We start from the raw sequence: 12,695 nt of genomic DNA, 5'->3' as shown, positions 1-12,695 counted from the left end.
CAACTTTTAAGACTTAAAAGAGGTTGTGGAAGGGGCGCCTAGGTGGCTTAGTCGGTTAAGCGTCCGACTTTCGCTTAGGTCATGATCTCATGGTTCGTGGGTTCGAGCCCTGCGTCGGGCTCTGTGCTGACTGCCAGCTCAGAGCCTGGAGGCTGTTTCAGTCTGTGTCTCCCTCTCTCTCTGGCCCTCCCCTGCTCACGCTCTCTCTCTCTCTCTCTCCTAGAAATAAATAAAAATATTTAAAAAAAAAAAAAGAGGTTGTGGAAAATCATGTCTATTCACTCACTGTGGAAACAGCAAAGCCTTGTTCACTAGAAGCTAGTCCTGGGAGAGGCCAGGGTCTGTTTAACAGGCCCCACGACCCGAGATACACACACACTTTTAAGTAGGGAAGAAGGGACCACTCACTCTGCACTGGCCACTGTCCTAAGGGTTTTACAGGTGTCATTTAATCTTAACAAAACACACAGTGGTCAAAAGATAAAACTACAATAAATGGTAATTTGCATATGTTAAATGCTTGCTAGAATTACAAAATTAAACAAACTACTTAAAATGCTAAAGTTGGGAAAATCGGTGGGGGCGGTGGGAATTGTAGGAAATATTCAGCAGGGTGACTCCCATTCGCACATGCAGGCAACGCACATGCATGAGCTTGGGACTGACGTAATCGAGGGACAAAACTAAGGCAGAGGGAATGGGAACTGGCTGGAAGCATCAGCGGCGCTTCCTGAGCTAGACGCTCAGCAGCGGAAGCACCTTCCATTTACTTCTCTCCCGCATGCCTGTAATCCAGTCCTGCTGATCTATCATCTCTCCGTTTCTGGATTGTCGACCCCATTTGCTTCTGATGCTCACGTCTAAAAATCTTATGTTTATTTATTTTTGAGACAGAGAGAAACAGAGCCTGAGTTGGGGAGGGGCACAGAGAGAGGGAGACACAGACTCTGAAGCAGACTCCAGGCTCTGAGCTGTCGGCACAGAGCCCGATGGGGGGCTTGAACCCACAAACTGTGAGATCATGACCTGAGCCGAAGTCGGACGCTTAACCAACGGAGTCACCCAGGCGCTCCTGATGTCAGTATTCTAACCAGATAATACACTCGTGTGGTTCAAAAGTCAAAAACCATCAAAATGTGTCTGAGGAACTATCTCCTCCCCACCCGTCCCCACCCGCCCAGTTCTCATCCCAAAGGCAACTTCTGCTCCCAATTTCTTGTATTTCCTTCCAGAGATGCCTGCTCACAGATACAAACATATATAGAGATACAATTTGTAACATGAATGGAAGTGTACTTTTCAGAGTTCTATACTTTGTTCTTTTCCAATTAACAATATGTCGCCAAGATGATTTCATATCTATACATAAAGCACGGCCCTATTCCTTTTTAACAGCTGCATAGTATTCCATTGTATAAATGAGCTGTTTCATTATTTCCTCTTTTTTCTTCCTCTCTATGACAAACAAGGCTGAGCAGTGCATAGCCTTTAAAACTCTCTTTTCCTATACTGTGAGTGTACATGTAGGGTAAATTCTCAGAAGGGAATTGGCTGAGTCAGAGGGTATGTGCTTTTGTCTTTTGATAGACATTTGCCAGATTGCTTCTGAAGCGGTTGTACCGACTTGCACGCCACCAGCGACACACGCATTCCCCCAGCCTCACCAACATAGTGTGTTGTCGTATTTTTGGCCTCTGCCAGTTCGATGGGTAAAGAGGGCATGGTGTCTGAGTGAATGTGTGAGCCAATGTGCAGGCACAGGAAAGGACGCAAACATTCTCCAAAGGGGCCCGAGCTCTCCCATCCTGTGAATATGAATTGATGTGAATGGCAGGCAGGCCACCAAGATGGTCATCCAGTAGAGCAGTTTGGGGTGAGCTGCTCTGAGCAGAGCGGGGCTGCTCCCCTGGGTATCAGTGGGGGCTCCCCCCAGCCCCACAAGGCTGTCAGCTCCCGGAGGGAAGCACCAGGCCCATCTTGTTCCCTGCTGTGTCTCCATGCCCAGACCACAGCTTGGCACTCTGTGGAATGAATAAGTGCTCCCTGAACAGCTGGGGGAGGGGGAGGAGCAGGGCACACGGGGGAGAGGGAGGCTTGGATCCAAGGATACACTGGTCATCAATGCTGCTCAGTGTGAAGCGGGTGTTGGAGAATCGGGCGAAGCCATCCCGGTACAGCCAGGCCCGCAGCGGGAGGTACTATGTCCGGGAGGGCAAGGACAGAGAGGAAGGGGAGGGGGTGAACGCGAGCCACCTGCCCCTCCTAGATTTTGCGCCTGCTGTTTCTTCCACCTGGAGTGTCCTTCCTTCCTTCTCACATCACCCCTCAGTCCAAACAGCCTCCAATGATTCTACCCCCTCCCTGGTGTTGGGGGTGGAGAGCAGATGCAGAAGGGAACAGAATGAACGAGACTCTTCTCTGCTGCACCACCATGTGCGACCCCCCTCATGCTCCCCACCAGACGGTCAACTCCAGGAGCACAGGGGCCGAGCCTGCCTCCCATGCCCCTACGTCCTTGGGCCGCACAGGGAGGAGCACCTCATGAAGGTCTGAATGATTGTTGAATGAATGGGTGGGGGTGGGCAGGGTAGCAGCTCCTAGTCTGAGAGTAGACACCGGCACTAGGCTGCCTGGATTCAAACCCCAGCTCTGTCCGTCACCTGTGTGTGATCTCGGGCAAGTCACTCAACCCCTCTGATTCTGTTTCCTCACCTGGAAAACGAAGATAATGATAGAACCTACATCTCTGGTTATTAGGAGGACCGAGTGAAATAAAACCTGCTGAATACCAGGGCTTGGTACTTAGGAAGTGCTCAGAATGGGTTAGCTGCGGTTACCATGGATGGCTGAGTGGATAAGGGACAGGTGGACGGCAAATCCGGACTCTGGGGTTTCTGAGATGGCAGAAGTGGGATCGGTTTACCTGCCCCCGCCTTACTCTCAGACGCCCCCTGGGCTCTCCAGGCAGGCAAAATCAGACAGGCTCACATAGGCGCCCCCCCACCCAGAATGGCTTCTGCCCCCCCCCACCTCCCCCGCCATCTCCCAGCGCTCTTTCTTCCTTACCTGCTGCTGGAGGAGGACCCCGTCTTAGCTACTCACCGACATCACCAGCACGTAGACGCGCAGGTCAAACTTGCGGCCTGTCAGACAAGGAAAGAACCCATGCAACACCGACTGACTGCGTGCCAGGCACCCTGCTAGTTTGGGGGTTAGAGCAGTGGAGATGCAGAGGCAAATGCTAGTAAACGCACACGAGGTACAAGGAGAGGGTGACGGGTGGGGAGGGGTTAATGAGGGGGAAAGGCTGCAGACACAGGGTGGAGGAAGGCTTCGTGGAGAAGTGGGGACCTAGAGGAAGAGAGGTGCCCCCTAGGCCAGAGGGGGTGGGCCTCGGGGCAGGGGGAACCGCCTGAGCAGAGAGCCCGGAGGGGGCAGAAGGCTTGGTCCAAGGGCAGAGTGGAAGGAGATGAGGTCACTGAGGTCAGATCATGCGCAGTTTTTGGATTTCGTTTTAACAACAGTGGGAAGCCACTGAGGGGTGCCTTGTCCCCCTGGCGGCTGTGCTGGAGCGGAGCACGGGGGACCAGGGCAGCAGTGGGCATGGGTGAGGTCGGGAGGGACAGTGGCCAGAGCCACGATGGAGATGCTCGCATGGATTCAAGAGCGCGTGGGAGCTTGAAGGAGATCAGACAAGGTGGGGGAAGAGAGGTCTCCGACCTCTGGCTTAGCAACCAGGGGCCGGAGGGGCTGTGTCCCGATGGGAAGGCTGGGGAATGAGCCCCATGGCAGGGGAGGGCGAGGGTTGGATCTCAGGCATGTTGGGCTTGAGTTGCCGGGAGGTGCCCGAGGGTTTGTGGGACATCAGGATCTGGCTATCGGGATGAGGTCCTGGCTGGAGACAGCGAGCTGGGAGGTCACTGGCATCTGGGGGTGTTGAAAACCACGAGAGAGGATGGGGTCACTGGGGGAGGGAAGGGAGACGTTTCTGAGGCGGTGAGAGGAGCCAAGTGGCGGACACTGTTCTGGGCAGAGACAGCCACCTCACCTCCAATGAGGTAGGGATTTTCGATATAGCGCTGAGCTACGTAGTTCTCCACGGGGATTTCATCCCTCTGGTCATCAGAACCTCTTGCGTCCTGGTTGTAACAATAACTATTATTAACATTCACGGAGCATTTCCAGTGCAGGAGGCACTGCGCCAGGCACTCTCCTCGGGGTATATCGTTTGGTCTTTAAATCAACCCTATCAGGAAAGGACTAATGTTATCCCCCATTTTACAGATGAGCAAACTGAAGCAGAGAGGGGGAGTGACTTGCCCAAGGTCACACAGCTGCTCCTTGGCACAGCTGGGGGCGGGGACCCTCAGGCTGGGCCCAGAGCTTCCACATTTAACCTCTAGACCTGTGCTGTCTATTTACATTTAAACAGATTAAAAATAAGTGAATTTAAATGCCATCAAGTGGATGATCCTTGAAGCCATTACGCTAAGTGAAATAAGCCAGACACAGAAGGACAAATACTGCGTGAGTCCATTTAGATGAGGCGTCAGATCCACAGAGACAGAAAGTAGAAGAGTGGTTACCAGGGGCTGGGCTGTGGGGGTGGGGGGGCAGGTTCTGGGAAGCAGGGAGTTAGTGTTTCATGGGGACAGAGTTCTGGAAGCGGATGAGAGTTCTGTAGGTGGATGGCAGTGCTGGTTACACGTAATGCCACTAAATTATATACTTTAGAAGCCGTTAAAATGGTAAATGCTATGTAGATAAAAAAAAAAAAGAAAGAAAGAAAAGAAATGTAAAATCCAGTCCTTGAGGGACACCAGCTGCTTTTCAGGTGCTCAGCGTCAGCCGTTGCTAGTGGTCCCCATACCGGAGAGCACAGGCCCACACCATTCCACCTCTGTGGAAAGTTCCATTGGTCTGTGCTGCCTAGAGCACCATACAGGTGCCTCTCCCTTCTCTGCCTGCGAATTCTTTCCTGGCCAGCCCAGCAATGCTCTCTCTCACACCTCTAACGGTACGGTCCGCAAAGCCCTTCCTCAGCCACTGCCCCCTTCACAGCAACCTTGTGAGAAAACTGAGGCCCAAAGGCAAGTGGCAAACACTTGGTGAGGTCACACACGATGGCCCGGTGGCAGGGAGCCCCTGGGACCCCAGGGCAGAATTTTCTACACCTACTATCACACATACCTCCACCCCACCCCCCAGCCTCTACCACCAAGCTGCTTCAAGACAGAGGTAACCAGGCCGTCCCCTCCTGGGCCCCGGGGGCCACCTAGCACCTGTACTCACATGGCCGCCACACGGATTGACAGTGCCCCGGGCTGGCTGGGCCTCTGAGCTGGTGAGCTTCTTCCCGGCAGTACCCTGATGGTTCCATGCGAGGAAGCAGACACACAGACGAGGGGAGAATTCATTTACTGAGCACCTGCTCATGCGGCAGGTGCTGGTTGTGTAGCACCATTATCGTCTCTAAAGTTCAGAGGGGGTCAGCAGTTTTCCCAAGGCCACACAGCGGCTGAGTGGCGGAGGCAGGATCGGAACCGGGATCTCTACTACACCGCATCCTGGGATAAGGAGGGGTCGTGGGGAGAGGGGCGCAGCCTGGGATTTGCAGAGTCAGCCAAGCTCTCCCCAACCAGGTGAGCAGGAGACCCAGGTACAGAGGCAATGTTCTCGGGTTTTAGGCATAGTAACTCATCCTCAGTGGGTACTATCACTACTATCCCCCATTTACGTGGGCACAGAGAGGTGAAGTATCTTGCCCAGGGTCACACAGCTTTTAAGGGGCAAAATCAAGATTTGAACCCAGGCAGTCTGGCTTCAGGGACCCTCCTTTGCCATCCCTCCAAGATTTGAAGGAGGGAAGGAGGGGCCCCTCATTGCAGCAAGGGCAGAGGGAGATTTCAGGAGCAAGGGGGAGAGGTAAGCTTACCTTCCTCCAGTCCATGATGTCCTTCAGCCTCCGGAAGAGGAAGATGCCCTTTCCCTGTGACCGGGCTACCTGGGGTGGGGGTGAGGGCAGAAAGGTCCGCTCTCAGCTCTGTGTGATTCTTTGTTGTCCCCTGTGCCTGGGGCACCTCCCCCCCATTTTTCAGTCTCTGTCCCATGGGCTTCCAGCTATCCCCAGAGGAATGGCCCAGCCCAGCCCCAAGGGACCAGCCACAGAGAACGCACTAAGCCTGGCTGGCGGGAGGGAGAGAGGCAAGCGGAGAGGAAAGAGAGAAGCCGACTTAGCTCACAAAGGCATACAATGGCATGAATAATACAAAAGAGCAGACAATTAAAAAACCATTTCTAACAGTCTTGGGAACACATCATCCAATTCTTTTTTTGGAAATCAATTTGCCTCCCTAATTAGGTTTTGCTTCAGCTAATACTGATCAGTCTGCCTTTACTGAATCCCAGTATGGATAATTCATGGCTTCACAGAGTCCAGGGGCTGGAAAGATCTTTAATATCATGCAGAGCAGTCAGCACCAATGGCATTACTCCCCCTGTGAAATCCCTCAGTAATGGTCACCTGCCAGGGAGCTCGCTACCCTCCCCCTACCTCCTGATGCAGCTCATTTGTTGCAGGATTGCTCTATTAAGCAGTCATCCCAAAGGTATACATGAGGTGACTACTGTGTGCTAGGCATTATGCTATAGCAGTGACCCAGGTTTCAGGGAGCTTTCACAGCCTAACCTGTGTGGAGATAAAATTTGCCAGCCTGGCTCTTGCCCGTAGGGCTTTCTAAAACAAACCTGACTCCTGGGCCCCAGAGCAGCCCCTTGGGTGATCTGGATCCCCTCAAGTCGTCTTTTCTCTGGCATGAAGGCACCCAGGGAATGCAAACTCTCATTTCCCTCTGTTCTTCTCTGCGCATGGCCAAGTCGGTCGATGTGATGCTCTCTGTACAATGTAGGGGCAGGCAGGGCTGTTGGGCGTGGCTGGGCAGGCTGTCCACAGGGCTCCCCGTCATGGGGGCAGCAGGAGCTGAGACCCAGCCCTTCTCTGCCTGCTGTGCTGTGCGGCTGATTCGGGGTTGTGCACCCCCAGAAGATGGGGTGCCCTCAAGACCTTGGGAGTACTGGTAGTCAGTGCGCATCAAGGGCTTCCCACAGTTCACAGCCACACGGCAGACTTATGTTCACTTCATGTAGAAAGAGATGACCCAGCGTAAACCATGAAGAGTCCCTCCACTTCACTAGCCCTACAGAAGTGCAGACGAACACCCCAAGAGGATGCCACTCCACGCTCCCTGAGAGCGGTGACAACTAAAGACAGACGACAGCACGTGTTGGCGAGGTGGCGGAGAAACCGGAGCTCACAACTGCTGGTGGGCGTGCACATTGTTTGGAAACGGGCAGCCTCCACTACAGCTGAACAGAGGCACCTGCTCTGAGCCAGCAATTCCTCTCCTGGGCCACCCACCCGGCAGAAACCCCGGGCACCCGTGGACACATGCAGGACATGTGGCAGACGATTCACAATAACTCCAACCTTGAAAATCCCAAGTGGACAAAAACGCACTCAATGGGATGGTATCTACATCAGTGATGATCAAAACTGCATGGACCGCAGTGCGGATGAATCTCCTGAACACAGTGCTGAGGGAGAGAAAGCAGATGCAGCGGAGCCATAGCACACGATTCCAGTTACACAAAGTAACAAAGCAGACAAATGAATCTATGCTGTTAGGGACCCAGGGGGTCATGAGTGGGAGAGGGTCGGAAGGGAGCTGGGTGCTTGTTATGTAAGTGTGCCCGCCTCATGAAATTGACCAAGCTGTGCCCCTGTAATCGGGGCATATTCTGTTTACTAAACTTCAATTAAGAAGTCTTTCCTGGGGCGCCTGGGTGGCTTGGTTGGTTGAGCGTCCGACTTCGGCTCAGGTCATGATCTCGCAGTTCGTGGGTTCGAGCCCCGTGTCCAGCTCTGTGCTGACAGCCGGCTCAGAGCCCGGAGCCTATTTCAGATTCTGTGCCTCCCTCTCTCTCTGACCCTCCCTTGCTCGCTCTCTCTCTCTCTCTCTCTCTCTCTCTCAGAAATAAATAAAACATTTTTAAAAAAGAAGTCTTTTTTAAGGTTCCTGCCTTTGGATCTAGGACCCCCCCCTCACCCCTCCACCTTTGTTGGCTGCCTTCCCTATAGCCATTCCCCTTCCTTCTGGAAAGACCAGACACCTGTGTTGTCAGCCTCCCATGCAGCTCTCTGGAACCATGCGACTAGTTTTGGTCAATGAGACCTAAAGAGGTATCTGCCTGAGGCTCTGAGGCTTCTGAGAACTATTTTCTTCCTTCTTAACAATATTGGGGTGGGTGCCTGGGTGGCTCAGTTGGTTAAGGGTCTGACTCTTGATTTTGGCTCAGGTCATGATCTCATGGTTCATGAGATCGAGCCCTGTGTCAGGCTCTGCACTGACAGAACGGAGCCTGCTTGGGATTCCCTCTCTCTCTCTCTCTCTCTCTCTCTGCCCCACCTCCCCTCTCAAAATAAATAAATAAACATTTTAAAAATATGTTGGGGTTGAGGAGGAGGAGAAAGAGAGGGAGGGAGCAAGAGAGGAAAGGAGAGAGAGAAAGAGATGTTGGCTCCTTTCCTTCTTTCTTTGAATGCTACAGTCTGGGGAGGTGAGGCAGACAACCGTCACCAAGGAGGTGATGAGCCTGACAGAGGAAAGCCAATAGCTGAGGATGCAGAGTGATGATAGATAAGAAAGATGAGGAATGTGGGCTTTTCATAGCATCACTGAGCACATCCCCAAACCTGGAGCTTCCTGGAACTCTGGCTTTCTTGTTATCTGAGATGATAAAAATGCCTTCATTGTTTGAAGCATCGCTACTATACTAGCAAACATGCCTGATCCAGGAGATGCCCTCCTAAGGGAATAACCCTCAGAGTGAAAAGTAAACTTCCTGCCTGGTGATATACCGGGGTTGTCGAGACGGGAAATCACCTACTACCTAGCTCCAGCAGACCGTAGTTTCCAAAACCATTCACGAAAATGTCTCCAGTCCCATACATGCTGCCCAAACTAGAGCTCACCAGCTAATAAATAAGACAGGATTTTCATTTCAGGCCACTGAACTTTGGGGCATGGGGACAGAACCAGAACACTAACTTTAGGGGAATGGTTTCTAAGAGGAGCCGCTAAGATGTTTCCTGCGTGCCAGGCACAAAGATTTACACGCATCAGCTCCTTAAAGCTCGGCAAAAAAAAAATCTTCTCTGTAGGCATTAACATCATCCCCATTTTGCAGCCAAGGAAACCAAGGAACAAGGCCAATCACTCTGTTCAAGGTTACCCGGCCGGTAGGTGACAACCCCAGGGAGTTAAATCTGTGCTTCTCAAGACGGAAACGCATGTTCCTCCTGCCACGTGCCGGGGCGTCCCCAAAATCACATGGTCAGCATGGTCCTGCCCCCCGGGAGTATCAGTCTTGCTTGATAATCTGGGAGTAAGTTATATTATTTTTATGAAAAGATATGTTTTCAGTTGGAAAATAATATGAATGGATTATTGGAATGAGCCATACTTAGATTTTGTACCACCTGTGGCCATTCATGGTCCTCAACACGCTGGCCCTGGGGGTCATTTCTCATGAGACATTCATTGTGTGGCATTCGTTGGGTGTTACAGACGTAGTTGGTGGTCTACTCAGCAACGACGAGTAGGGGGAAAAAATTCCCTTTTTTCTCTGCCGACAGAACCCCATTTGGGTATTTGTTTGCTTGTTTTTTAAGGTAAGCTCTACACCAGACATGGGGATTGTATTCACGACCCTGAGATCAAGAATTACAAGTTCTACCGACGGAGCCAGCCAGGCGCTCCCAACCGAACCTCACTTGGATCACCTCTTCCTGGTGGCCCTGTCCTCTGCGAGGTCTGATGCCTGTGATGGTCCCATGCCCCCACCATGTGACCGGTTCAGCCAGGGCCAGCAGGATGCCAGCAGAAGTCTACTGCGGTGACCTCCGGGAAGTTTGTGTCTCCTTCAAAAGGGACACCAGACCAGGGTGTTCCTTCAATCCTGCGGCAATAGTGGAGGCGTGAGGTGGTGAAGCTAGAGCTTGGCAGCCACATTTTGACCAAGAGGAGCAGCCAGCCCAACGGGGTGGGAGCCAGTGATGACGTCCAACTGTCCGGTGATGTTGAAACGGCCCCTGAGTCGACTTTTCATCGGTAAGGGAAATGTCCTGGGGTCTGTAAACTTGAATGCGAAGAAAATTTTTCATCCTAACCAGATTTTCCCACCGCGTTCCATTATGAAGGTGGACAACAAATCCTAGTGGTATCAGCCACGCCTGTGATTTTGCTTTCAAAAGAAATCTTGGATATTTTTAGATCACATTACAGTCGCAGGCATCTCAAAGTATTGTTTCAGCTCCTGGTGACTTTGAAATTATGGTGACAATGGGGCCTGCTGTTAGACTCTCTTACATTGACGATGAAAAGCACATATGTTGCTACTGCATTAAAAACATTTAATAGTTTGCGTGGCCGTTGTGAGAAGACACTGCAGTCCACGCTGCGCTTGTGGGGCCCCGCCTGCAGGGGCCGCTCTTGCCACCGACTGAGAACCGAGGGGGACTTGAGGGCTGGCCCACCCCTGGGAGACAGGAGCCTCCTCTGGCTTGAGGCCTCCCCCAGGCCTTGCTGACCAGCCTCTGGATGTTGCTCTTCCTTCCCCCTCTCCCTCGCTGGGGTCTGACGGCCGCCCCAGCTCCCTCCACTCCCTCCCCGTTTCTCACAGGCAAAACTCCCAGCATGCTCGTCTCTGTTTCTCAGAGGACCCAGACTAACCGTCTGATAACTGTTTTCTCAGTAGACTTCCTTCTTTTTATAACCAAACTATTTTATTCTTTTAAACACATTATTTTGTGGGGCGCCTGGGTGGCTCAGTTGGTTGAGTACTGACTTCAGCTCAGGTCATGATCTCACTCTTTGTGAGTTCGAGCCCCGCGTCGGGCTCTGTACCAACAGCTCAGAGCCTGGAGCCTGCTTCAGATCCTGTCTCCCCTCTCTCTGCCCCTCCCCTTCTCACGCTCTGTTTCTCTCTCTCTCAAATATTAAAAATAAATAAACAAACACATGATTTTGTGACTGTGTGAAACATGATTTCTACCAGATGCCAATGAGGCCCAAGGGAGGAGAATAGTTCAGAGGCCCTGCCCTCTCATTTGGGGCCCCCTTTAGCTGTGATTTCTGTTATTTACTGCCCAAGGCATCTCCCACCTCTTGGAAGATTGCAGTGAAAGGGTCTGAGAAGCCGTGGCTGGGGGAAACTTGAGAGACAATGATAAATTCTGCCCTTCCTATCCTGCAATTTGGGCCGAGGCCCCCAGAGCTGAAAGCCGCCTAGTGTTTGCTCAGGAGGAAGGGCCAGGGTGAAGGGTTAGGCCAGCTTTGCAGACGCAGGGGGGCTGACAGACAGCCAGCGCCTGGCCCCCAGCCCCATGAGGGAGGCCGGCCGAGCAAGAGCAGTCCGCCTGCTGCCTACCTCCCGCCCACCCAGAGGCCCTGCGCTGGTAGCTGGGGAGAACGTTTCGATGGAAAACAAGTGCGGATCGATGCAATTTTTACATCAACCGGACTTTTAAATGGCAAAGCCAAGGGCTTGTTCTTATACTCGGAGACGGGCTGGGGCTCGGGCTGGGTGGGAAGAGGGGTCCCTGAGGGTGGCAGGGAGGGGACGATGCTGCTTACTGCCTTCTGAGTCCAACTCGCCCCCTCATCACCCCTGCCCTCAGCAGGGCCTGGGGAGACTCCGGAGGGAAAGGTGGGCCGGTGGCTGCCCTGACCCGCCCCGCCGCCTCGGCAGCTATGCGAAAACTCCTGTGTGTGGGCGCACGGGGACAAACTGGCTCCCGGAGACAGGCCTTGTGGGAAGAGTGGAGGGATTTGGGAATTTTTTTCTATTTTCTGAATTTAAAGTAATGTTCTTTTTTTTCATTTTCCCCACCCCGAAGGATTCCAAACAACAGGATCCCAGGACTAACACTCTATCCCGGGGGTTCGTGGTTCTGCGGCTCTGGAGAGCCCTGGCTGCTCTACCTGGGAAATGGTTAGAAATGCGAAATCTTTGGCCTTATACCAGGCCTAGTGAATCAGACACTGGGGGAGGGACAAGGGGGCTTTAATAAGCTCTCCAGAAAATTCTGACGCACTCTCAGGTTTGAACAGTACTCTGGTACGGTCTCACTCCTCAAAGTGTGGTCCGGGGACCAGCAGCAAGGGCCTGACCTGGGGGCTGGTTAGCCAGGCAGACTCTCAGGCCCGCCCCAGACCTGCTGAGTCAGTCTCTGCCTTTAACCAGATTGTGGGTGCCTCTGGGTTTGGGGAGCACCGACCGCGTGCTTTCCAGGGGCAGGGGAAGAGGCGTTGCCCGGACTCTTGGGAATACCCGTAAAAGTGGTCAGCGACTGGGCGCCTAAATGCCAAACCCTTTACGTAACTTGCATACCTCACGTGTGTGACATGTATGACCACATGAGATTCTCCCACAACCCCGTCAGGTACGTGCACTCATTAATTCCACCTCACGGATGAGGACGCAGACTTCGAGGGGTTGGGGAGCCTGTTCGGGGTCAGGTGGCTTGTAAGGGGCGGGTACAGAGTCAGAGCCCAGAGCACCCACTCTCTGCTCCCCACACTGCAGACAGGGTGGCGTAGCTGTTCAGGAGCAAACACACACACACACACACACAC

The 12,695-nt window shown here is 52.9% G+C and overlaps 1 protein-coding gene across 2 annotated transcripts in view; it reads right to left on the bottom strand.

The window, feature by feature from the left end:
- TTLL9 (tubulin tyrosine ligase like 9) overlaps window positions 1-12,695 on the bottom strand; it is a 35,544-nt gene that overhangs the window by 9,402 nt on the left and 13,447 nt on the right. For both annotated transcript variants that reach the window (XM_039237674.1, XM_039237675.1), the window contains exons 6-10: window positions 5,936-6,004; window positions 5,293-5,367; window positions 4,049-4,139; window positions 3,103-3,143; window positions 2,111-2,198 (exon numbers count right to left, since the gene is read on the bottom strand). In XM_039237674.1, the coding sequence (XP_039093605.1) occupies window positions 2,111-2,198; window positions 3,103-3,143; window positions 4,049-4,139; window positions 5,293-5,367; window positions 5,936-6,004 (364 nt within the window). The remainder of the gene's footprint in view (window positions 1-2,110; window positions 2,199-3,102; window positions 3,144-4,048; window positions 4,140-5,292; window positions 5,368-5,935; window positions 6,005-12,695) is intronic.

Source organism: Hyaena hyaena, unplaced genomic scaffold (assembly GCF_003009895.1).
Source record: "Hyaena hyaena isolate Hyena2069 unplaced genomic scaffold, ASM300989v1 scaffold_131, whole genome shotgun sequence".
Taxonomy (NCBI): Eukaryota; Metazoa; Chordata; class Mammalia; order Carnivora; family Hyaenidae; genus Hyaena; species Hyaena hyaena.
The sequence above is the reverse complement of the archived record's forward strand: the minus strand, read 5'-3'. Positions and strand labels throughout refer to the sequence as shown.